The following is a 27,305-nucleotide window of genomic DNA, read 5'->3' as shown; positions in this document are numbered from 1 at the left end:
TAGAGGTTCCTTATTACAGGAATTTCCCCAACACCTGCTCTCCCCTTCATTGAACACCTGAGCCAGGGGTGATGGTCTCTCCAGAGAGTCTGCTAGCAAGAGGAAGTCTTTTATAATGTAATAGTCACGAAAGTGACATCCATCACCTTTGTCATATTTACTGCTTAGAAGCAAATCACATGTCCCAACCCCATCCAAAAGAAGTAGGCACATTAAGGTGCTGGGAATCACGGGGACCACTACAGAACCTGTCACACCAGTATATCTTTGTTGCTTGTGAGTTTTTTAATTAAAAATAACTGTAAAAAAATAGAAAAACTTGCTTCAGCCCAAGAGTTTGAGGTTGCTGTGAGCTATGATGACACAGCGCTCTACGCAGGGCTCAGAGTGAGACTCTGTCTCAAAACAAAACAAACAAACACCTGTGGTACCCATAGCTCAGTGGGTAGGGTGCCGTATATACTCCGAGGCTGGCAGGTTCAAACCAAGCCTGGGCCAGCTAAAGCAATAATGACAACTGCAACAACAAAAAAAAATAGCTGGACGTTGTGGAGGGTGCCTGTAGTCCCAATTACTTGGGAGGCTGAGGTAAGAGAATCGCTTAAGCCCAAGAATTTGAGGTTGCTGTGAGCTGTGACGCTAGGGCACTCTACCGAGGGTGACATAGTAAGACTCTGTCTCAAAAAACAAACAACAAACAATAACCTAAAAATAACCCTGGATTTTGAAATGTAGAACATTATATGAAATAAAATCTAAACTCAGTATATCTTTTCGGAGGCCGAGGCAGGTGGATTGCCTGAGCTCACAGGTTCCAGACCTGCCTGAATTAAGAGTGAGAGCCTGCCTCTAAAAATAGCCAGGCATTATGGCTGGTGCCTGTAGTCCCAACTACTTGGGAGGCTGAGGCAAGAGAATCAGAGAATCACTTGAGCCCAAGAATTGGAGGTGCTGTGAGCCATGATGCTACTGCACTCTACAGAGTGGTGGCAAAGTGAGACTGTCTCAAAAATAAATAAATAAATAAAATTAACTCAGCATATCTGACATCAAGGCTTATGGGTTCCTCACTTCCCTAGCTATATTTCAAACTTATGTGTGTGTGTGTATATATATATATATATATATATATATATATATGTATGTATGTATGTATGTTTGTTTATGTTGTCTCTCAGGCATTGCAAATAGAAAGCAAAATTAATGACACAAGTTTCAGGGAAACAGATTTCATTTAGGAAGAACAAAGAAAATTTAAAACACTTCCGAAGAGCATTGTAAGTGGGAATCTCTGATGGAAGAGAAAAGGCGGGAGAGAGACCTCAAATTAATATGCATATACTATGGACTACATCCGGTTCAAAGTGGATTTCCAACTTTTGAACAAGAATGAAGAGTTCATTCTTTCATCCCTAGAATGAAGAGTAAGAGCAAAGGCCTAGGAGTTAAGTGCTTTTTAGCTATTTGTGGGGTATAGCACTATGGGTATTCTTTTATCCTTACTTCCAGCGTCAATTAAAGGGAGTTTAGCCGGGCGTTGTGTCGGGCGCCTGTAGTCCCAGCTGCTCGGGAGGCTGAGGCAAGAGAATTGCTTAAGCCCAGGAGTTGGAGGTTGCTGTGAGCTGTGTGATGGCACGGCACTCTACCCAGGGCCATAAAGTGAAACTCTGTCTCTACAAAAAAAAAAAAAAAAAAAAAAAAGGGAGTTAATTTTTTTTTTTATTTGCAGTTTTGGCTGGGGCGGGTTTGAACCTGCCACCTCCAGTGTATGGGGCCCTTGCCCTACTCCTTGAGCCACGGGCACCACCCAAGGGAGTTAATTTTACCATGTATATTCATTGCTTTTGTGGTTATTCTGAGGCTCAAAAGAAACATTTATTACTCACTAAATTTGTTTCCAGAATCATTGTCACCCACATGTTTATACCCTTGCATAAATTGCATGTTTTACTGGTCCCTTTCCAAGCATCACATGATTTGATCACCAAAATAAAACTTTGCTAATTTCATAGGAAGAAAAAAATGCACTTTATTTCTTTAAATTGTATGCATTTACTCATTATTGATTTGAACTTGTCATTTGTGCTTTTTTTCTTTTTATAATTGTCCTGTTTGCTTTTTAAGATGTTTATTGATTTGACTAAAGATACTGTCTTAACCTTTCTCTGTCTCGGACACTCAAACATCCTGGTCCCCTTCTTGCTCATTGATCTCATCATTTTGCTTATGGTGTGTGCGGAGCAAACACCAAAAAGCAAATAACTGGGGAGACGTCCAGTTATTTGCTTTTCATTCCAGGGGTCAGCGCCACCGCTCGCTGCCTACTAAACCGCGAATAGGTAGAGCGAATGTGCGACCGTGAGCAGCGCGCACTCCGGGAAGCACATCTTTGAAACTTTGGTTCGCCGCGGCCGCTCGCAGTCGCAGCGTCCCCGCACGCGGGTGGCTGAGCCGCCTGCTCCCCGAGGGCTCGGGTGGCCCGGGCCCAGGCCCCGCCGCCGCCGCCGCCCCCACCCCGCCGCTCCCCGGGGCGCGCGCCCGGGCCGGGTCCCCGCCCGCGCCGCCGCGCGGCTCCGGAGCTGGCAGCGGTCAAGCTGCGGGCGCCGCGGGGCGGAGGTGCTCGCGAGGCGGGCGCGGAGCACTCCCGCGCGGGCCACTCGGAGCCAGAGTCCTTGGCCGGGAAACTTCCGCGGCGCCGGGCCGCAGCTCCACGCAGGGCCAGGGACGTAAAGGTAAGGAGGGGAGCCCGGGGACGTCTCGCGGCCGCTTCGGGCAACTTCGCGGGCGCGGCTCCTGCGCGGGCCCCGCCCCGGGGTGGGAGCTGCGAGGCCGCCGACCCCCGGCCGCGCCCGTGCCCAGCAGCCCCGCGCGCCCGCGCCGCCCCCACCGCTCCAGCCAACTGCGCGCTCGGAGTCTGGGCGGCGCGGCTCGCAGGTCGGCTCGCGGGCTCTTGGGGACCCTGGCACAGCTTCCTAGGTCTTTCCCCCACAGGTCCCGCTCTTGCCCCTGGCACCTTGGCGCCCAAAGAAACAGGACGTGTTTGAGAGGAGAAAAGCGGGTCCGGGGGGCCCTGACAGTCCTGGGTTTCACCTTGGGGCGTGGGGAAGTCGCGCCCCTGCCGGAGCGCCCTCGCCCCTCCGTAAGCGCCGTGCAGACAGGGGTCGGGGTTTTCACGCGGAGTTGGGGGAGCGAAAATCCTGCTTGCTAGTCAGAGGTCGCGCTGACCTGGGTTTTCTGTTTGGGGATTCCCCCTGCTACAAAAGGGAGAAACAAAGAAATTTGTCAACCACAGAAGTACCTCTTCACCAAGGTCGGTTAAGGGGGGGAAATACCTTTGAGGGTTTGTTTTAGCAAAAGATTAAGGGCACAGAATCAAAATACAATTAAGAGGGCTAGGACAAAAAAATCGTTTTAGCCAGAAGACATTAGCAGAAATTAAGAAATTCTGTTTTAAAATAATAAATGGAAAATAGAACATGAATTGATTTACTGAACTTCCTTCCAGACTTTTCACTCTTAACCAGGGTACTTAGATATTTTGAATTTGCAAGCTTACAAACTACAATTGAATTTTATGGCAGCCTTAAAAAATATTGTTGCCTGTTCATACTAAGTTTAGTGGCTATGTTTTTTTTCTTATTTTAAATTTTAGGGACTGTTGCCCGAAATCTCTGTATTGTTAGAGTACAGTAACTTGGCCTTGTTCATTCTGGCAATGGAAAACCAAACAACTACACGGAATAGAAAATATAAACAAAAATTGGATCTCAGTTTCCACATTTGCAAAATGAAGAGATCTGTCTGGTCTCTGATCCCATATGATTCCTGAGGTTTTTTTGCTGTCCTGAAAAAATCTGTGCATGTGTATCTTCAGGTGTTTGGAATACAACTATTAATTGAGATCTAGAGCAGTGGTTCTCAACCTTCCTAATGCCGCAACCCTTTAATACAATTTTTCATGTTGTGGTGACCGCCAACCATAAAATTACTTTCATTGCGACTTACAAAAATAATTTTATGGTTGAGGGTCACCACAACATGAGGAACTGTATTACAGAGTCGTGGCATTAGGAAGGTTGACAATCACTGAGCTGGAGGAAGATGTTATCTGTCCTCCCAATTTTATACATTTAAATTTAGGCATTTGATAATTGAGTTCCTTTAATCATATCAGTCTCTCAAAATAGCTGAATCATTGTGCATCCTGTATTTCTAAAAGGGTATATTCTATGCTGTTAAATAAAAATGTGTCAAGGGGAAGCAAAATCCCATACTTCTTACTGCGTGACTGACCAATACTGTTGACACAACAGAGCTTATGTTTGAAACAGTTCTCTAGAAAAGAACAAAAATGTTGTGAAGCATTTACTACAGACTGAATATAACAACACATAAACAATATGGCAGGCAAGAAATTTCAAAACTGCTTTGGAAACTGTCCATGATAGATGGTCAGGACTGTAAATTGCGAATGAGATCGTTATTTGTAAGTATGGTCATTGGTCAACTAGAATTACAAAGTATGGAAAATACGAATTTATCTAAAATTAATAGAACAGTATAGTGAAACATTGATTAGATTCTTTTAAAGAAAGAGGGGAAATGTTTCTCCCTTTTATCTAATTCCTTTTAAGTCTTAAAGTGAAAGTTTCAGTAGGTATTTTCTAAATTAAATAATAATCTAAAGTTCTTTTTTTTTGTTGTTTTTTGAGACAGAGTCTCAAGCTGTGGCCCTGGGTAGAGTGCTATGGTGTCATAGGTCATAGCAACCTCCAATTCTTGGACTCAAGCAATCCTCTTGCCTCAGTTCTTCTATTTTTAGTAGAGACCGGGTCTTGCTTTTGCTCAGGCTGGTCTTGTACTCATGAGCTCAAGCAATCCATCCTCCTCAGCCTCCCAGCGTGCTAGATTACAGGCGTGAGCCACCTCATCCAGCCTAAATAATCAAAAGTTCTTGACTAAAATACCTATAAAGATGCTGGGTCCTCCTCCAACACAGAAAATACAGGTATTAATTCATACAGACCAAAATGAGATCTTCTCAACTTGCATTATTTTAGAGTGTGTGAGCCAAACCTACAGTGGTCCTCACACACTCTGAAATAATGAAAAAGGAGGGTTAGGGGAGTATTTGAAGGAGAGGCAACTGGATAAACTTGCAGAAGAATCTCCACTCATTTTCACTCTAAACAATGCTGATAATAATATTTAGGTAGCAAAGTTGCTGTAACTCCTAAATGGGCCAGTGTAATGCCTGCACATACTAATAATTGCTTAGTGATTGCACAGCTATTCGTGGTTCTCCTTATTTTCTGTGGAAGGTGTTTATTTATTTATTGCACAAATTGTAGACTGGACACTAGGTTATACTTTTTCCTTTTAATTTCAAAAATTCTGTATGACAAACCTTTGGTAATTGTTGAATTAGGTAATGGGCATGTGGAGAATTTATTATATACCATTTTTTCTATTTCTGTGGATGTTTAAAATTATTCAGCAGAAATAATACAAGTTTGAATTTGAAAAAACACGTTATAAAAGACATTTCTAATCCAGAATTCCATTTTAAATTGTATTTTTTGTTAGTGAATATATAAATATGGATAAACACAAATTACATACTACAGGGGAGTAGGGGGGCAGAGAATGGTATTGGAGAACAGTTCATGGTGGTGTTCCAACTTTTTTGTAGAACTTTTCTTTATTGTGAAAGGAACTAAAGAAAATGCAACCACCGATGTTTATTAATCCTGGTTGTTGGGTTCATGGATTTGCATTATATTTGTAAAACTTTTACATTTAAAAATTTTCAAATTAATATAAAATCATTTTATTTTCTAAAATTATTATGAAACATACAAACAATGCAGATATATTGAGAGAAAAAATAAATATCTCACCATCCAGAAATACTCATCTTTAACATTAAGTGAAAATTATTCTGTATATCTTTATGCATTTATACACATAGGATATACTGATAGACAGAAATGCTTTTATTATCTAAAAAAATAAAATAAAATAGTTAAATTAAATAACCAAGAGGCTGTGATCCTGAAGCTGTTTCCCTACTTTGACTTCCTATGTAAAAAACTGATTAACTGACCTAGCTTTAAGTGTAAACAAACAGAAATCTGACTTACGAGTCAGGTTTTCTAACAAATGGCCAGATTTTGGCTAATCACAAACACTGAGCTTCCACCAATCATAGGGCACCAACTCGTCACACAAATAAGGCAAAGGCCTAGCTGTAGCCAATCGGGTGCTTTCTCTCCTTGTTTCCGTTCCCAGCTTATAAAAGCTGATTGCCCACATTGCTGGGTGGAGCTCTGATACTGACTGTTGCCTGATTCATGAATCGTTGTTTACTCAGATAAACTTTGTTAAATATGATTTGTCTAGAGTGTTTATTTTGACAGGATAACACCAGAGATATTTTTTTAAATAAAAATTTTATGATATTTTAACAGAAGAAGAAATAATAGTGAAAGTGAACTTGACATTAGCATCTCTTTATCCTGACGCAGAAGAGATCCTAGATATGTCTTCCAAATGAAGAGAAAAGATTCTGAATACATCTTTTTTTTTTTTTTTGAGATAGAGTCTCACTCTGTCGCCTTTGATAGAGTACCCTGGCGTCATAGCTCACAGCAACCTCAAATTCTTGGGCTTATGCAATTCTCTTGCCTCAGCCTCCCCAGTAGCTGGGACTACAGGCCCCCACCACAATGCCCGGTTAGTTTTAGAGACGGGATCTCGCTCTGGCTCAGGTTGGTCTGGAACCGCTGAGCTGAGGCAATCCACCTGCCTCGGCCTCCCAGAGTGCTAGGATTACAGGCGAGAGCCACCGTGCCCGGCCTCTGAATACATCTTGAGGTCAACATACATTAGTTTAGACAGTCACTGGATCCCTTATAAAAAAAGAAGCGCTGGCACTTTCGTGCTATGTCTGTACCTCCTATAGTTTCACTTCCACTCTTATCCTAATTTTTTGTGTCTTTGTTTTCATGCCGTATCTATAACATTTGCATTGTATTTTGTAAGCCTCATTTCAGCTATTTAGTTTTAGTTTTATAACTAGAGTCATTGCTGATCACTAGTTTTTTTACTATGGCATCTCAAGGATCACCCTTTAAATTTTGATTTATCCTTTGATCGGCTACATTTGTCAATATGTGTTTGGGTTTTTTTCTCTCAAGAAAGGCTCATTTCCTGTGTCTGTTTATATTTAAAAGGTCAATCTTTAATTTCTATGCAGACAGTTCCCAACTTTACAGTGGTTTGACTTAGGATCTTCCACCTTGACAGTGATACAGAAGCAAAACATACGCAGTGCGCTGCTGGACTTACAGTGAGGTATGTCCAGATAAACTCATCATCGTTGTAAAATCGAAAGTAGCATGTCAATAGTGCATTTTTGACTTACGGTATTTTCAACTGGCAATGGGTTTATCTGGAAGTAACTTCACTGTAAGGTGAAAAGCATCTGTATTTGAATTATCATTGGCTCATTTTAACATGTTTGGGCTACAGTTTCCTTACCTTAGAATTGTGCAGCCCTTGCTCCATTAGCTTCTGGCATCTAATGTGGCTGTGGAAAAGTTAAGTTTGTCTCAACATTTTCCCCCATGCAGTTGACTTGCTTTTCCTAGCTAGAGTCCTAAACTACTCTTTCTATTGAAGTTTAGTAATTCTGCTAGGCTATATCATGGTTAAGTTCGGTATCAATTTTTCAGGAAACTTATTACTCTCTTTCTATTGGGCTAATCTGTTGTTCTTAATTTCAAGGGTTTTTTTTTCTATCATGAATACTTTTTCTTTTCCCTTTTGTAATTCTTTACTTCAAAGAGGCCATACTTATACTGTCTTGTCTTTGTCCTCCATATTATCTTGTTTTGATTCTCTTTTGTTTTCTTCAGCATTCCCTTTTATTTGTATAAATGATTAAAATGTAACTTGCTTCATAAATGAAAATGTAACATGGTATAATATCAGGAATGAGGATATTTGTTTTTTATTTTATTTATTTATTTACTTACTTTGAGACAAAGTCTCACTCTGGGTAGAGTGCCATGGTGTCATCATGGCTCACAGCAACCTCAAACTCTCAAACTTTGGGCTCAAGTGATTCTCTTGCCTCAGCCTCTTGGGACTATAAGCATCACCAACACACCCAGCTAAGGGTTTTTATTTTATTTTTTTTTTAAGTAAAGACAGGGTCTAACTCTTGCTCGGGCTGGGCTTGAACTCCTGAGCTCAAATAATCCAACTCACATCATCCTCCCCTCCTAGAGTGCTGGAATTACAGGTGTGAGCTACCATACCTAGCCTCGGAATGAGGATATTTGGATTCTAACATGACCAATTCTTTCTTCAAGAGGTTTCCTTTCTTGAAAAATAGGAAAATAATGACCCCTCCGTCCTGCCCACCCCCCCTTTTTATTACAGCTATGAAATGACATTTATGAAGTATTTCATGCAGGTTTTGACATGTTGCTACTCAACAGATGGTGGTTATTATTACTTATTGTATGTTTTCCTCCATTCAAGATCAGGGAGAGAGTGTTAAAATTCAAGTTTCAAACACATGACACATTATAATTGTTCTGCAAGCCACAGTGCATGAAGGATACATAGTGCCTTTTCCCTTCTGTTATAAAAGGAAATTTAACCTCTGAAATTTAACCTGAAAAAAGAGATCAGCCAAAACACTTTTAAACATTCTGTTTGGAACTTCTGTTGTGGGATCCATGCTTTGTTTTTCTGTTTTTTGTGTTCACTTTCAAATGTAAATGAAATTTTGGCAACTGATTAAAACCCATCAACTAGGGTCGGCGCCTATGGCTCAGTCGGTAAGGCGCCGGCCCCATATACCGAGGGTGGAGGGTTCAAACCTGGCCCCGGCCAAACTGCAACCAAAAAATAGCCAGGCGTTGTGGCGGGTGCCTGTAGTCCCAGCTACTCGGGAGGCTGAGGCAAGAGAATCGCCTTAAGCCCAGGAGTTGGAGGTTGCTGTGAGCTGTGTGAGGCCACGGCACTCTACCGAGGGCCAGAAAGTGAGACTCTGTCTCTACAAAAAAAAAAAAAAAAAAATCAACTAGTAGAGCATTTTTGATCAAGACTTGGGCGACAGGAAAGGAAATTTAATATGAAGATTTTAATTGCACTATGGGGGAAAGTAATTTCTGATAAAGGATTTCTTTTGGAAAAAAAAAAAGAGAAAGCTAACCATAAAAAGATGTAAATGGGGTCAATTTAGGGTAGATTTCTTTTGATCCAACAGGGACCTTCACAGCCCTGAGTCCTTGAGACTGCAGACTGATGACATGCAGTCAGATCTGGCCTCGAAAGTTTTCCTGCACAGCACTAACACTTAAGTGCTTATAAAAATGTTATTTAGCTGCCAGCATTTTAAAATCAGGAGAGTTTCCGTGAAATCTAGATTTCTGGTTACTCTTGAAAAATCAGGTGCTCTGATAACACTGCTCACTGGAGCCCCCTGGACCTACACAGACATTGCCTCTTTGGGTGGGGCCTGTGTGATTGATTGAGGTGGCTTTCCTTATGCCACTCGTCACTTATTTATGCTGGCTGTCTGGTTGGTTCGGGAACCCTTCATGTGTCCCCTTATTTCAGGAGAGTAAGCTGAGACCTAGAAAGGTTAAATACTAGAGCCAGAATGGAGTCCGGGTCCTTTTATGTCTACGATTAGACAATTACGTTCATGAACTCATCCTAGAAAAAATGCTACATACGTCATTGCTGAATGTCCCTGCAGTCACTGGATGGCCAAGGGGAGGACTTCAAAGATGACTGTAGCTTTGTGCTTTTACCACACCATGCTGCTCTCCTCTGACCACAATCTGAAGGCACACTTTTTAAAAAAATTCTTGTAATTTTTACTGAAGTATGTACTATCAGCCAAGGAGTCTCGTCTTGTGTGACCAAATAAATCTAATAAGAAAAGAAATGCTTGACTATTAATATTCATCAAAATCTTTGTGAAATTGAGGTCTTAAAATAATTTTTTAAAGTTACAGATATGTTGTAGAAGGTAATGCTAAAGATACATTAAAAGGTAAATGTGGCCAGAAAAAGTGGCTCATGCCTGTAATCCTAGTGCTTGGGAGGCTGAGGTGTGAGGGTCACTCAAGTGCAGGAGTTTGAAGTTACAGTGAGCTATGATCATGCCACTGCACTCCAGCCTGGGTGATGTAATGAGGCCCTGTCTCTAAAAAACAAAAAAGTAAATGTGCTAATAAAATCTTTTCACAGAATAATTTAATAAAAGGAAGAATCTCAGTAATTGTTTAATTATTTCATGAAATTTTTTAAATTAGTGTAACAGTGTTTTCTTATATCTTTATACTTAAATACATAAGAAAATAATAGTTTTTTGTCGTAGTACAAAAAAATTGTTTGGGATTTCAATATGTCCTTTAAAAATGATTAGTTTTGTTGCTAAGGAATAGAAAAGAAAAAAAATACTGTGTATCCCAGATAAACTTATAAACCTATTTTGGGTTTATTTTTTTTTTTGGGGGGGGGGTTTGATAAAATTCTAAAAAAACAGCCTTGTTTGTGAAAGAACCAGACCAGCACCATCTTAGGAGTTAAGTTTTGCTCCCCCCCACCATTTCACTCAGTAAGTTTAACTTTCCAGGTAAGCCCAGGCAATTCCCGGAAATCGTGAGACAACTGCCCACCAATCAGGGACCCCCCCCTCACCTGACCAATCCAGAACCGCCCCCTTTGTTTCGAGCTATGCACGCCCACCCGCTGCGCTGGACCATAGAAACCCCCTGCTCCAGAGCTCGGGGCTCCTGGCTCAGATCCGTTGTAGTGGAGACCCCGGGAACCCAAGTTCGAACTTGCAATAAACAACCCTTTTGCTTTTGCATCGGACTCGGCTCCCTGGTGGTCTTTGTGGGGGATTTCAAGATCTGGGAACAACATTTACTTTCTGGTTTTTAAGACTTTAATTTGTAGCATTTATTTAAAATTTAGCATGCAATAACTGACTTTAAATGAGTTTTAAGTAGCTTAAGTTTATTTTCATATCAGTATATTTTTATCTGTTTAAAATAGACCTGGTAATTTGGAAGATAGACTTACATAATGTCAACATTTAATTAATAATGTCAACATTTGATTTTCACTAAAATAGAAGCTCCATGGAGGCAGGGATTTATTGAATTATTGCATATTATTAATTAAATTTTACTGGCAGATTGTGTTCAGCTATTGGAAGCTCTCAGAATCCAGTCCTCTTGGGGTTTATTTTCTTGGACAGGGCTGGATTTGAACCCACCACCTCCAGCATATGGGGCCGGCACCCTACTCCATTGAGTTACAGGCACCACCCTCCTCTTGGGGTTTTTTTTTTTTTTTTTTTTTTTGTAGAGACAGAGTCTCACTGTACCGCCCTCGGGTAGAGTGCCGTGGCGTCACACGGCTCACAGCAACCTCTAACTCTTGGGCTTGCGCGATTCTCTTGCCTCAGCCTCCCGAGCAGCTGGGACTACAGGCGCCCGCCACAACGCCCAGCTATTTTTCTGTTGCAGTTTGGCCAGGGCTGGGTCCGAACCCGTCACCCTCAGCATATGGAGCCGGTGCCCGACTCACTGAGCCACAGGCGCCGCCCCCTCCTCTTGGGTTTTTATGGAGACTTCATTACTAGGCCTGATTGACAACCGCATAGAAATGTGATTGGACAAAAAGCTCACAATTTACACCCAGCAAAGCCTGCCTGTTCAGATTCCTCTGGGCCTCTCTGTGCGGCTTTCCTTTCCCCAGGGTATGGGGCAGGGACCTCTCTGGAATGAAGGTCTTTTGACCCACAATCAGATTAGAGCCTGACTGGGCAGGTGACAGGAGGACCGGAGAAGGTCAGAGGGAGGGATTCTACCTCCTGAGTCCCACTCCCAGAGGCTGAACTGCCCCAACTTCGTAACAGTGACTATGGGAATTACAAGCCAGGAACTGTGGATGAAAATCTCTCTCTCTCTCTCTCTCTCTCTCTCTCTCTCTCTCTCTCTCTCTCTCTCTCTCTCTCTCTATATATATATATATATATATATCACCACAGCTGGTTTGTCAGTTTCAAGCATCACCAGTTGTCAAAACCTCTTGGGCTAAAACCAAAGAATTTCCAGCAGTGCTGCAGAAGTCAGCTGAAGAAGGCAGCTGCACTTTCGATTGAAATTTCAATTTTTTTTTTCTTTTGAGACAAGATCTCACTCTTTTGCTTAGGCCAGAGTGAACTGGTGTGATCAGAGCTCACTACAGCCTTGAACTCCTGGGCTCAAGTGATCTCCCTGCTTCAGCCTCCAAGTAGCCGGGACCACAAGTGTGTGACACCACATCTGGCCATTTTCCTTTTTTTCTTTTTTGGAAGGAAATATGGAGAATCCTCAAAGAACTTAGTTAAAAATAGAGGTCTCACCATCTTACCAAGGCTGGTCTTGAACTCCTGGCCTGAAGCAGTCCTCCCACCTTGGCCTCCCAAAATACTTTCACAGGCGTGAGCCACCACGCCAGCTGAAATTTCAGTTTTGATGAAACACATACCTGTTATAAATGTATACGTACATTTCTAAGGTAGAAAAAGATGCCCTATGATTTAAGGCTACGAAAGAGGGGAGTTTTTATTTCCTTTTCCACCACTTCACAGTATGTCACAAACTGCACCCCTTCCCAATCCACTTCCCTAAGCAAGTTTCAGGCCTTTATTAAGGCCAAGTGCTGTCTTTGTGTATTTTTAACCATTTAACATATCAAAAACTATGCTACTGTTTTTATTAAATTCTTGTATTTATTTAATTTTTTTTTTTTCATTTCAGCAGACCATTTTTACTGCTTCCTTTCTTAGAACCTTTACTTCTTTTTGTTTTATTAAATTGTTTCAGGTTCATTGAGGGTACATAGAATTAGGTTACGTTGTTTACATTTGTTAGGTAAAGTCCCTCTTATAATTGTGTTCTCCCCCAGAGGTGTGCCCTACACATGACCCCCCTTCCTCTCCTTCCTCCCTTCTCTCCTCTCCCTTGTTCCCCTCGCCCCCCACCTTGAATCGATTGGAATTTTCCCTCTTCTGTGTGCATGTATTAGATCGTCTACTGGCTTCATATTAGAATAGAGTGCATTGGATTCTTGCTTCTCCATTCTATGATACTTTACTAATAAGAATGTGTTCCAACTCTATCCAGGTTAATACCTAAGATATCCAGATATAAAGACTCGATCTTTTTAATGGCTGATAGTATTTCATGGATTACACATACACCCCAGTTTGTTAATCCATTCCTGGGTTGGTGAGCATTTAGGCTGTTTCCACATTTTGGTGATTGTAAATCGAGCTGCAATAAACAGTCTAATGCAAATTTCCTTATGATAAAAGGATTCCTTTTCTTCTGGGTAGATGCCTAGTAATGGGATTGCAGGATCAAAAGGGAGGTCTAATTTAAGTTCTTTGACGATTCTCCATACTTCCTTCCAAAAAGGTTGTATTTGTTTGCAGTTCCGCCAGCAGGGTAAAAGTGTTCCCTTCTCTCCACAACCATATCAGCACCTGCAGCTTTGAGACTTTGTAATGTGGACTAGTCTCACTGGGGTTAGGTGATATCTCAGGGTGGTTTTGATTTGCATTTCTCTAATCATCAGGGTCAATGAGCATTTTTTTCAAATGTTTGTTAGCCATTTGTCTTCATCAGAGGAGGTTCCGTTCCTATCTCTTGTCCAGTGGTAGGTGGGATTGTTTGCTCTTTTTTTGTTGATTAATTTGAATTCTCTGTGGATTCTAGTTACCAACCCTTCGTTAGATTCATACCCTGAAAATATATTTTCCCATTCTAAAGGTTGTCTTTTTGCTTTACTTCTTGTGTACTTAGTTGTACAGAAGCTTTTCAGCTTAATTAAATCCCATTTGTTAATTTTTGTTGTGGTTGCAATGGCCACTGAAGTCTTTGTCATAAAACCTTTCCCTGGTCTGACATCAGAAGTTTTTCCTGCATTTTCTCTTAAGATTTTTATCGTTTTGTGTTTTACATTTAAATCTTTTATCCATCTTGAGTGAATTTTTGTAAGTGGTGAAAGGTGTGGGTCCAGTTTCAGTCCTTTACATGTGGTTATCTGGTGCTCCCAGCACCTCTTGTATTTTTTTGAATGTGCCACTAACGACAGTCTTGAGTGTTACAGTCTTAACCCCATTTCCCCACGAGCCCTGTGGTTTTTACTCCCCAGCTTTGCATCGTGCAGTGATCGTTTAGGATCACATATGTTGAATTGGTAGCAGAACTAGCTCTAGTTGATTAAAAGTAGCATAGAAATGCTATTAAGTTTCACGCCTTTATGACAATAAGGGTGTTACCTACACTTAGCAGTCCCTGTCCTAAAGTCCATATATGACTAAGGGCCAGAAGTGACTCGCTTGGTGCAAGTGTGTGGTCCACCTGGTTAATTGGCCAGAGAAAAAGGAAAAAGATTATAGCTAATTAACTAGCATACATAATCCTTCTAGAGCTGTTTGCTAGTTAGGAACTTGAGAACTGATCTAAACATAGAAAAAATGAGTTTGCGTTTTGCACATAGTCACTTGGAGTAAAGGGAAACGTAGACGTCAGCCCCTGGTTCGCACCGAGAGCGCGCCACTTGATGTGTCCAGCTTCTGCTGCACCTTCCATCAGGAATCTCTCTCGGATAAAGCTGCTGCAGGATGTCCTAGCAGCTGATAAAAGGGACTGTCCTCCCGCTTAACCCTTTAACTATTTCCAGGATATGCAAAGGTCAGAACTTGAGCAGATTCTGTCAGTTATTTAAAGCAGCCAAATGGCAAGTTTGAGGAGGAGAGGTTTACTGCTACTCTTCAAATCAGTGATTTTTGAAATTATAGGGATGGGGGACTCAACTTTTAGGACCTACCCTTCCATCCCTCTGTGGCTCAAAAAACCGTAGTTTCTTTTTTCTTTTTTCTTTTTTTTTTTTTTTGTAGAGACAGAGTCTCACTGTACCGCCCTCGGGTAGAGTGCCGTGGCGTCACACGGCTCACAGCAACCTCTAACTCTTGGGCTTACGCGATTCTCTTGCCTCAGCCTCCAGAGCAGCTGGGACTACAGGCGCCCGCTACAACGCCTGGCTATTTTTTTGTTGCAGTTTGGCCGGGGCTGGGCCTGATCCCGCCACCCTGGGCATATGGGGCCGGCGCCCTACTCACTGAGCCACAGGCGCTGCCCAAAACCGTAGTTTCTTAAGAAGACATTTAAATTATGGTAGAAGACTGGACCCGGTAGCTCATGCCTGTCATCCTAGCATCCTGCCAAGGCAGGTGGATTGCTTGAGCTCAGGAGTTCAGACCAGCCTGAGCAGGAGGGAGACCCCATCTCTACTAAAAATAGCTCGGTATTGTGGCGGGCACCTGTAGTCCCAGCTACTCAGAGGTTGAGGCAAGAGGAACACTTGAGCCCAAGAGTTTGAAGTTGCTGTGAGGTATGATGCCACGGCATTCTACAAAGGGTGACAAGGTGAGACTCTGTCTCAAAAAACAAAAAATTACAGTAGAGCCTCCACAGGTGACTACCTCCCTACACTGACCACCTCCTTAAGTTGACCTACTTGTCCGAGACTAGACCAGACATGCACCACATGTACGTATCAGCACAGTAGGCCTAGTTCCTTGTATTGACCATCTGCATATGTTAACCAGTTTGTTATAGTCCCTTGGGTGGTCGACTTACAGAGGTTCTACTGTATATTTAAATACACATATAAAATGACCAATCAATAAAGCTGTTATTTAATACACATATGCCATTATGTTCATTTCTTTTTATAAAAAAAGTTTCAGTAGGTACCCCAACTGAGAAAATAAACAAACCGTGATGCTTTTTTTTTTTTTTTTTTAATTCAAAACAAAGTCTCACTAAGTTGCCCTTGGTAAAGTGCTATGGTGTCATAGCTCACAGCAACCTCAAACTCTTGGGCTCAAGCAATCCTCTTGTCTCAGTTTTTCTATTTTTAGTAGAGACCAGGTCTTGCTTTTGTTCAGGCTAGTCTCCAACTCCTGAGCTCAAGCAATCCACCTGCCTTGGCCTACCAGAGTGCTAGGATTATAGGTGTGAGCCACCGCGCCGAGCCAAACTGTGATGCTTTAAAAAGGAAAAATATAATGCAATATGTGATGGAAGCCATGTAGACAGGTAAGAAAAGCCATAAAAACTCAGAGCCTTGGGCGGCGCCCGGGGCTCAGCGGAGTAGGGCGCCAGCCCCATATGCCAGAGGTGGCAGGTTCAAAACCAGCCCTAGCCAAAACTGCAAAAAAGAAAGCCTCAGAGCCTCAGAGGTGCACTTCAGGCTACCATGGTCAGGAAAGGCTGCAGCAAAGTACCTGTACGCCTTGGCCCGTTCTTAGAATGATGAGTGTGTGGAGGGAGAATGGATGGAAATGAGAGCACTCAAGGAAAAAAGGTACCTTTGCAGCCCCTTAAAAATGAGGATTACAGTCCAGATCCTGGCCAGGCAAGGTGGCTCACACCTGTAATCCTGGCATTCTGGGAGGCCAAGGCTGGTGGATTGCTTGTGCTCCTGGGTTCAAGACCAGCCTGAGCCAGAGTGAGACCCAATGTCTACTAAAAATAGAAAAACTGAGGCAAGAGAATGGCTTGAGCCCAAGAGTTGGAGGTTGCTGTGAGCTATGATGTCGCCATGGCACTCTACCCAGGGTAACAGCTTGAGACACTGCCTCAAAATAAATGAATGAATTAATTAATTAAAATAAAATCCAGATCCTTCCCTCTGCAGAATATTCTTATTTCTTACCCTGTGCCCTACCTTTCCTATCTATTAAATTAATTCAATAGTTCTTTTATCTATTAAATAATTCAATAGTTCTGGTGGTACATCAAAATCCCTAGGAAGTTTGTGGGGAAAAATGGCTGTGCCTGGTTGACATAACAGACCAATTAAATAGCGATCTCTGAGGTTGAGCCCTCATCAGCCAGGTGTTAAGACCTGTACTCTTTTTTTTTTTTTTTTTTTGCAGTTTTTGGCCAGGGCTGGGCTTGAACTGACTACCCATGGCATATGGGGCCAGGCCCTATTCCTTGAGCCACAGGCATCACCCAAGACCTGCACTCTTAATTCAGTTCTGCCACTGCACTCTCTATGTTGACTTATGTTTGGAATAATCTTTTACTCCTTATCATAAAGAGCCATATTATTTTAGAGCCATTCCTTCATTTCGCTAATGAGGAAACAGGTCCAGGAAGATTAAAATCACACAGCAATTTAGAGGCACAGCTAGGCATAGCGCCCTTCTTTTAGGTAGTAATGCAAGCTGGGGAGTCAAGGTGAGAGAATGGTAAGCTAACACCACCACTATGTCCCATGGAGAACTGGAACCAAAGAGCATGATGTCAAATAACATCCGAGAAGGACAGCAGTGGTCAACCAGAAATCGGCAAAGCTGAGGTCCTGCCAACAGGCAAGGGTAATTTAGAGATCATTCAGGAACAGCATAAATAATGGTTCTCACAACAACAGGAAGCTTTTTTTTTTTTTTTTTTTGTAGAGACAGAGTCTCACCTTATGGCCCTCTGTAGAGTGCCGTGGCCTCACACAGCTCACAGCAACCTCCAACTCCTGGGCTTAAGCGATTCTCTTGCCTCAGCCTCCCGAGTAGCTGGGACTACAGGCGGCCGCCACAACGCCCGGCTATTTTTTGGTTGCAGTTTGGCCGGGGCCGGGTTTGAACCCGCCACCCTAGGTATATGGGGCCGGCGCCCCACCGACCGAGCCACAGGCGCCGCCCAACAGGAAGCTTTTTAGAAATGGAGACCCAGGGAGTCTCCACAGCTCAGTTGCACTGGGTGGGGCAAGTTTAACAAGCCAGCCAAGAGATCTGATACAAGTGATTTGAGGCCATCTGCTGGAAAGCACTACACACTCATCTAGGGTAGAAGAACATTGTTGGCTACCACTGGCTTTTGGCCACTGGAAATCAAAGACTTGGGTAGGTTGGTAATAGGTCTGTACCTACATAGGAGATCAGAACACAAACTGGGGGGGGGGGGGGGGGAACACATAGATCACCCCTGCAGAAATGAGTGAATTTAGAATTTATTATATAAAGATGGATAGGAGCCAAAAGTGACTCATCTGAATTTCTGTCTTCAGTTGTATTCATCTAAGGGAAAGAAAGCTTTTTAAAAACTATACCTTCCAAATGGCCTAGCTCTATAACACACGAGCAGCAAGTACAGGGATGCTGTTTCTATACTATTTTAAAATTTCCAAAAAATTTTCAAAATACAGACTTTCTCCTTTGAACCTTCTGGTACCCTTTTAAAAAGATAGGTGATGTTCCCTCTGGTTTACTGATGAATGAACTCTCCTGAGATCTCCTGAGCAGCAGAGGACTAAAAGCTACATTTTCTAAACCCTGGCATAATGGAAACAGAATAACATGTGCTTGGGAATCAGACAGACCTGGATGGAACCTGAGTTCCATTACAAACTGTGTTACCTCGAACAACTAACTTTCCCTGAATTTCAATTTTCTTATCAGTAAAATGGAGAAAATAGCATTTTCCTCCTGGGATTGTTAAATGAGAATTTTTAAAATATTCCTGGCACATATATGCTAAGTAAATGGACTACCTCAAGGATAAATAGAAAGAAAAACAACTTAAGAAGATGAGAGTTTAGCATAGGGAACACACACCCAAGTTGAGATCTGATTCTAATTAATTAGGATGGAATATTGAGGGAATTTTGAGCTTATGGGTTGCCTTGAAACCAGAACTGACTCAATACCACTGGCTTCCCAAGTTGTTGATGTTGTTAATCAATTCAGTAATTAAGCTGCTCTGAAGAAGCTCAAGGTTATAAGCAAACTAAAGGATTCTCGTAGGAGTTTGGGGTTGTGCCAGACATTTTGAAGAATTGCTGCACCAACTCCTTTGTGTCTGTGCTGAAGTGTCTGGTATGTTTGCCTGCTCGCCCCTTGTGCGCCCCTTGGTGACAGAGGATGTTAGAACATGCATTAGATTGTGTAGAGGGCAAGGCTGAAGGCGGAGGAGACCTGCACCTCTGTGCCAGTGTTATTCCTCAGTATTCATGGAGAGACAGAGACCTTGCTGGCCTGTAGAGTTCGGGGTCTAGGAGAGGAAGTCAGCAAATTATTTTGTGAGTGCTGTCTGCGTCCCCAGTAGTGTTCTTAGCATTAAGGATTGAGTGGTACGAGCAGATATATAGCAATTTGTAAATATCCACTGTTGGGATTTATTTCCTGGCAAAGCAGTCCTAGAAGAATACCCCACTTGGCTTTCCCAACACGTTACTATCTCTGATTCACAGCCTTGAGAGGAGGCATTGCCTGCGGAGAGGGCCTGAACGAAGCAGGATGGAAGGCGCTTAGCTTCCACGCTGCTCTTCGTGACTTACCGTGTCTTTTACCCAAAGCCAATGACTTACCCAATCTCTTGTGCCCTGCTTTTCTCCCTTGTAAGGTGGGCACGAAGACATAGATTCTGCCTCCGTCATTGCAATGAGATACTAAATGGGGAAGTTGGCAGATAAACACAATTCCTGAGTTCATCTTCATCCGTTTGCACCAGGTTTGTACTGCACCTCGCGGAGTATCCTTTTATCTTCTTATAGCACATGTCCTTATTCCTTTATTTTAATAACTCACACTCTTACAATTTAAAGAGGAAAAAAGGGCTGAACTTGGAACTATTATTTATTTGCATTTAAGTCTGTCTCCATCATTCGTAGCTCCGTGTGCTAACTTCTTTTGCAGGGAAGATCAATGGCATTGCTTAGGGAAAAAATTCATTGTGGCACCTTGGCATGTCAGCGTTTATTTACACAAAACATGACTTCAGGCAGCCAGGCCTTTAAGGCAAGCAGCTGGCTGATGAATCGTGTTGGGTATTCCTATAGTGCTACGGCATAATCAGAAGGACACTCCCGCTCATCACCTGCCCCTGTCAGTTCTCCCTCTTCTAATAAAGTACATCTGTTTTGGTGACCGGATTAAAAACACACCAAGTGGAGAAAGGCTGGGAGTGGAGTAATTTAATCAGTGCAAGTTAGCATGCTGCATTGGGCAGTACAGTGTCAAGGACAGAAAGATGGTTTGGTAGCAGCTTAGTGACACAGAAGTAAACTGGATAGGGCCGGAAGCATAGTTCCTCTTATAATGAATGGGTCACACTCTAGGAATGTAGGGGCCCCAGAATATCCCCCAGATCAGAATTTTTAAGGGGACAAAATTCCCAGAAGTTCCTTTCTGAATTGCCACAAGCATTTTACCTGACCTTTCTCTGTTAACGTCATTTTAACATTTCATTGAGGATTATAAATTTTTAAGGAAGTTCAAACCAAAGTTCAGAGCTCTACTAACAATTCTTTTTAATATTGTCTTTCGTGGCTGTGTTTGGTATCCTGAAGAATTGATTGATTTAAAATACCCTAGTTTTAAAAGTAAACCAGCGGGGCGACTGACATTTCCAGATTGGTATTTTGCAGTTCTCACTACTCGTTGTATTTTCAACATTTGTTCTTTATTGTGACTGTCCAGTAGTGTAGAATTTTGTGTTGGTTCAAAAGAGGAGAAATCGAGTCTGTCCAGCATGCCTGTCTGAATTTCATCATCTCATAGATCGATGGGGAAGGGGAGGAGAACAAATTAGGGATCTGCAGAATGTTGGAAGAGTTGCTAAGTAAAAATAACAATGTAAGTTATAGGTCTTAAGTTTTTTTCTTTCTTTTTTTTTTGTAGAGACAGAGAGTCTCACTGTACCGCCCTCGTCACACGGCTCACAGCAACCTCTAACTCTTGGGCTTACACAATTCTCTTGCCTCAGCCTCCCGAGCAGCTGGGACTACAGGCGCCCACCACAACGCCCGCTATTTTTTTGTTGCAGTTTGGCAGGGGCTGGGTTTGAACCCGCCACCCTCGGCAGATGGGGCTGGCGCCCTACTCACTGAGCCACAGGCGCTTTCTTTTTTTTTTTTTTTTTTTTTTTTGTTGTAGAGACAGAGTCTCACTTTATGGCCCTTGGTAGAGTGCCAGGCCTCACACAGCTCACAGCAACCTCCAACTCCTGGACTTAAGCGATTCTCTTGCCTCAGCCTCCCGAGTAGCTGGGATTGCAGGCGCCCGCCACGCCCGGCTATTTTTTGGTTGCAGTTTGGCCGGGCCGGGTTTGAACCTGCCACCCTTGGTATATGGGGCCAGTGCCTTACCGACTGAGCCACAGGCTCTGCCCTCTTTGTTGTTGTTGTTGTTGTTGAGACAGGGTCCCACCCTATGCCCCTGAGCAGAGTGCAGTGGGCGTGGTAGCTCACCACACCCTCAGACTCGGGCTGCGGGCACCCCGCTGCCTCAGCATCGGAAGCCGCTGGGATTACAGGCACTTGCCGCGGCGCCGGCTGGGTTTTTCCATTTTTTTCATGAGTCGGGGTCTCACTGTCGCTCAGGCGAGTCACTGTGGGAGGCTGAGGAAGAAGAATCGCTTGAGCTCAGGAGTTCTTTCTTTCTTTTTTTTTTGTTTAAGAGTCAGCTGGTAGTGTTTTTAGAGTCATTATTTGCAGGAAAAAAAACAACAAAAAAAAACAGGAAATTCAACAACAGTATCTCCCTTATTTCATTTCTAGTTCCATTTAGGGATGACACTCTGTTCTCCTCTTTACTCCAGCTAAGCCATTTTCACCTCTGAGTATGTATTTTTTTCTGTGGGACAAGATTGTGATATTTGGTATTTCCTTAACAGGTGTCCTGGAAAGAATCTATTTCAAAAATAAAATACTAAATATAGCATACAAGTGCAAGGCATTTGAATGTTAATTAGTTTTTAAAAATCAATTTAATGAATGACTTGCATTGAAACTTTTTTTTGTTAGGAAACATCCCCTCTAGCTCATCAGGGCTTAATGCGGATCACATATTAGCATTTTCACCATATGGCTGAAAGGGTAGAGAATGTATGTTGCACGGGAACAGAGTTAGTAACATTTTTTACCATCCCGTGAATACATGTGTAAGTAGTGAGAGTATCAATATTTATTTAGTTACATGGAGGGACCTTTAACCTGAAGTAACCACTAATACCGCAAAGCAGTCCTAGATTTATCTTTCTCAAACAGTATCAATCTAACTTTGAAAACATTTTCACAGTCTGTTAGCGTTCTTGAAATATGACTGTTAATTGTATGTTGATTTAATAGGGCTCCTTACAGTGCCAAATTTAAGACAGCTTTCCTGAGAGGCCGCATAGCTGTATCCAGCACAGGGGCACGAGGGCTGGATGAAGTTCTGCTCTGCCACTACCCACTGTGTGGCCTGTGATAAATTACTTGGCCTCTCTGAGCCTCACATTCTTCATGTGTAAAGAGTAAATGATGTATTGCCAGACAGTATTCCTCAAGGCGTGGGCCACAGAGGACCATGGATTCATGAATCAGAATCACCTGGGGCACTTGTTCAGAATCTACACAGCTGGGCCCCAGCCTCAGCACGGGACTAATTCGGTATATCTGAAAACAGTCTGTGAATCAGCATTTTTAGTCACTGTTCCAGATGATTCTGAAATATATTGAAGCACTGCTATAAAGACTAGATGATTACAGAGCACTTAGCCACCTTGAAAAATATGTAGCTAGCCAATTTTTAAAAATATACTTTCTTTTTTTTTTTTTTTGAGACAGAGTCCTAGCAGGTAAAGTGCCGTGGCATTATAGCTTATAGCAACCTCAGACTCTTGGACTCAAGCAACTCTCTTGCCTCAGTCTCCCTATAGGCACCCGCCACAACACCTGGCAATTTTTAGAGATGGGGTCTCGCTCTGGCTCAGGCTGGTCTTGAACTTGTAAGCTCAGGCGATCTGCCTGCCCCCACCTCCCAGAGTGCTGGGATTATAGGGGTGAGCTACTGCACCTGGCAATAAATATACTTTATATATCACAGAATTTTAACTCTCCACAATATTTAAGCTTAAAAATATTTTCTAACCTGAGAGAAAGCAGGAGATCAGCTTGCCTAAGTAACTCTTATTGATTCATTAACTATATCTCACAATTCTCCTTTTTGTTTAATAAGAGCCTTTATCTTGTTTTCTCTTGTGCAGGAAATAGTGAAATGTTTGTGGACTAGATCTGCATCAGAAGCCCAGATGAATTTAAAGAAACTAGCTAAGATTCTTAGTTTTTCAAGATCCGGACACACCAGAGCTTTAACCACCACAAACTCCAGTGTCCAGATTTTCTCTGGTTTTGTGAAGATTGAGCCAAACTCTTATGATGGAAAAGCAAAGGACTTAATTACTTGCTTCAGTATCATCTAAAGTCAACTGAAAAGTGCACCAGACAGTAATACAGCCATGGAAAGAAATTCAAGCTTGTGGAGGAGCCTGACGGACGAACACCCAGTGTGCATAACCTGGAAGCAAGAGGCAGAAGGGGCCATTTACCACCTTGCCAGTATTTTATTTGTAGTAGGTTTCATGGGTGGCAGTGGATTCTTCGGGCTCCTTTACGTCTTCAGTTTGCTGGGGTTGGGTTTTCTCTGTTCTGCTGTCTGGGCCTGGGTAGATGTCTGTGCAGCTGACATATTTTCCTGGAATTTTGTACTGTTTGTCATCTGCTTCATGCAATTTGTTCATATTGCATATCAAGTTCACAGCATAACCTTTGCCCGAGAATTCCAGGTGTTGTACAGCTCCCTTTTCCAGCCCCTGGGGATCTCTTTGCCCGTCTTCAGAATGATTGCTTTGAGCTCTGAAGTGGTTACTTTGGAGAAGGAACACTGTTATGCCATGCAGGGGAAAACTTCCATTGATAAACTCTCCCTGCTTATTTCAGGAAGGTTTGTACCCTTGGTGTTTGCATGTCTTTCCTGTATATTAGTTACTTGTTTGTATTTCTTTCCACAATACTTTTCCATCTCAATGTAGCATAGTCCTAGGTGGCGCTTAGCACCCGGAGGCTTAAGAAAGTCTTTGATACGTGAGTCCTAGACAACATAGGCATTTAGAGTACACAGTATTATTTACTTAAAGCAAGAAATAATGTACATGGAGGCTTAATAATCCATCGTAGAAATCAAATGACATGAATCTTAACACATTAACTGGCATGTGAGTTGTATTTGACTCACAATGGTTTTGAGCCCTGAGCTTCATGAAGCTGTGAAACCTCTGCTCATTGTTTTTGCAGTCAACTGGCAGGTCTGCCCCACCTTCTGTCGCCTTGCTCTGCTGTGCCCAAGAGCACCACACGTGCTGGGCTGCACTCTCCAATCACCATAACCTCCAACTGTGCAGTTTGCCTTGAACATTTGGCTGGTGGCTCTTTGAATGAAATCCATATGGTAGTATGTGGTGCTGTGACATTGTTGCACTTACTTAGGGGGTATGATTCAGAGGTCATCATTTGGGATCACCCAGGAGCCACTAAATACTTGTGGAATGACAAAATACTCAATTCTCGGAAACATTTCAATAGGTATGTCATGAGTCACATACAACTCGTGGTGTGCAGTGTAAAAATTGATTCCAGCACTGTGTGAGTTGCATATAACTCATGCACAGGAAGCAATTTAAAAAACAACAATTTTTTCATTAAATTAGAAAGGATTGTTTGTTTTCAAAGTTTTTATTCTATTTTTGTAATAAAACACTGTGGCCCCAAGGAAAAAAAATTCTTTTCTGGCATGGCTGTCGATGTGTTAAAGTATGAATTTGTCTGGATATGTTTGTTTCCTTGCTAATCATTGAAAGTGTAGAAGAGGATGATGCCAGCTTGAATTAATAGAATACTTATGTTGGCATGCAAAGCATTTTTAAAAGACTCTTTGATGTTTTTAAAGAGTAAAAGAGAACATTTAAGTTTGCCAATTTTTTCAGTAAATTGTAGCAATTGCTTACTTGTTAGAAGCAGAGACGGGATACCTCAAGAATATATAATAAAAATCTAAATTTGGAGAGGAAACAATAATGAGATTACTCATGTTTTTTTTAAAAGGTTTACATTTACAAAGTTATTTACAGCAGAATTCCTCCATGTTCTTTTTTTTTTGGAGACAGAGTCTCATTATGTCGCTCTTGGTAGAGTGCTGTGGTGTCACAGCTCACAGCAACCTCAAATTCATGAGCTTAAGTTATTCTCCTGCCTCAGCCTCCCGAGTAGCTGGGACTACAGGTGCTCACCACACACATGGCTATTTTTTTTGGTTGTTGCAGTTGTCGTCGTTGTGGTTGCCCCACCAGTTTGAACCCACCAGCCTTGGTGTATGTGGCTGGCGCTGTAACCACTGTGCTATGGGCACTGAGCCTCCTTCATGTTCTTAAATGTCTGCCTACTTAATTTAAAATCTGAGTGCACTGAAACTTAAAAAGTATATTATACACACACAAATGGACCTATATCGTAAGTGCACAACTTGAATTTCCTGATGAATTTCCCTCAGTGCTCTAGAATCCTGTGTGTAGAACATCAGTACGTGAATCGTACAGGATACATGTCCCTATTGTCATCTATGAATTTAATGTTTTGTCTTTCAAAATTGTAAGGGGCAGAACAGTCATCAAAGAAATGAAATGTACCTCCCCTGCTTTCTGAAACCCTGCCCGACTGTGTGTTCTCTGTCCTTCTCTCCTGAACGCTGCCCTTGTGTTTGGTAGGATCAGAGTGACGGCTGATGGAGAGTTTCTGCATTACATTTTCCCCTTTCAGTTCCTGGATTCTCCTGAGTGGGATTCCCTGAGACCCACAGAGGAAGGCATTTTTCAGGTAAAGGACAACTAGACCCCACAAGGAATGGTCCTTCTTCCAAACAGACAACATTTGCCTAGAAACAAGCAAATAAACAGAACAAGAATCGTTTCTATTGAACTTGAGACTGTTCCTTGCCAGCACACATGACTTCCCAATTCAGTTTGGCTCTTGCTGATTAAAGCCCCGTTAGCGGTCCAGAACAAGAGCAGCTAGTACATACGACAGGAGCAACAGCCGTAGATGCTATTCGACGTTACCTTGCAGAAGCTGCATATTTGGGAATTGCAAAATAATTAATTGAGATCTGACTAAACTCCACTAATGGTACAGTTTATAAAACACCAAGAACAAAAAAAACTATACTTATTAAAAAAAAGTGGTTTTTAAAATTTAAAATATTGATGGGTTTTAGTTGCTTTCCAGAAACAGAAAACACTATTAGGTTGCCACGTCTGACAGTTTTAAGAGATAATAACTTCAGTGGGTTCCAATTATTGTGCTAAGCTGTTTCCTATGAATTAATACATATAGTATGCAAATATAAACTCATATAAACATATGCAAAATGGGTATATGTAAATTCTGTTTTGTACTATAGAAACTGAAATGTTTAATTTCAGTTAAATGTCCACAGTGACCTGGAAATACTTCTCTAACATTAGCCAGTTTCATTACATTTGATATCAAGTATAATAGCTCTCCTTTCCACAAAATGGAAAATAGAGATTTCCAAACTTAGGAAAACAGATAAATTGGAGATAGCCACAGGGTTGCGATTACTCATATTCTAAATTAACTGAATGTACTAATAAATTTTGTAGTTTGTTTTTCTGTTTTTACAGTATATCGTGGGTCAGTGGGCTTGTTTAATCTGAAAAGGGCAACAAGTGAAATTAATTTAAAATTTGTGATAGAAAAGAATGTGGCAGAACTTTTCTTGCTTCCTAATATTTGTTTATATACCTTATGTTTTTTAGGTAACCCTCACAGCAGAAACTGATTGTCGATATGTGTCTTGGAGGAGAAAAAAATTATATTTGCTCTTTGCTCAGCACCGTTACATCTCCCGCCTGTTTTCGGTTTTAATTGGCAGTGACATTGCAGATAAACTCTATGCCTTGAATGACAGAGTCTATGTAGGAGAAAGATACCACTGTGATATTCGGTTACCCAACTTCTATCACATGTCAAGTACAGAAATTCGCAGACCACCCCTGACAGAACATTTCTGGAATTCCAGACGATATTGTGATAAATGATATCATAGTCTGAAGTTGTACAGCTATTTAAAAAAAAGACTCTTCATCATTCCCCAAATTAAATAGCAAACTACAGAAAATCGAGCTCACCCGTATTTTTATAAAGCAAACCCAGAGGAGAGATGCCATTGCCAGCTCTTTTGTTCATCTCAACTTCTGCATCGTGAATAAATTTTACAAATTTTTCTTGCATTTCTTATTGTTATAATTGGGTGGGGATGAAAAATTATGGGCAGTTTGCCCTTTTCTGCATCAGAACTGGGAGGATGACAT

The 27,305-nt window shown here is 42.0% G+C and overlaps 1 protein-coding gene across 2 annotated transcripts; it reads left to right on the top strand.

Annotated features, from left to right (window-relative positions):
• The first annotated feature begins 2,421 nt into the window (after positions 1–2,421).
• Positions 2,422–27,222, top strand: POPDC3 (popeye domain containing 3). 2 transcript variants are annotated; one of them, XM_053591410.1, is made up of 5 exons: positions 2,422–2,732; positions 19,503–19,610; positions 23,127–23,863; positions 25,680–25,788; positions 26,751–27,222. In XM_053591410.1, the coding sequence occupies exons 3-5, from the start codon at positions 23,379–23,381 to the stop codon at positions 27,030–27,032; spliced, it is 876 nt and encodes a 291-aa protein (XP_053447385.1). In that variant the 5' UTR covers positions 2,422–2,732; positions 19,503–19,610; positions 23,127–23,378; the 3' UTR covers positions 27,033–27,222. The 2 variants fall into 2 exon arrangements, with proteins under 2 accessions (XP_053447385.1, XP_053447384.1); XM_053591409.1 differs by lacking the exon at positions 19,503–19,610.
• The last annotated feature ends 83 nt before the right edge of the window (positions 27,223–27,305 follow it).

This window comes from Nycticebus coucang, chromosome 5 (assembly GCF_027406575.1).
Source record: "Nycticebus coucang isolate mNycCou1 chromosome 5, mNycCou1.pri, whole genome shotgun sequence".
Taxonomy (NCBI): Eukaryota; Metazoa; Chordata; class Mammalia; order Primates; family Lorisidae; genus Nycticebus; species Nycticebus coucang.
The sequence above is the reverse complement of the archived record's forward strand: the minus strand, read 5'-3'. Positions and strand labels throughout refer to the sequence as shown.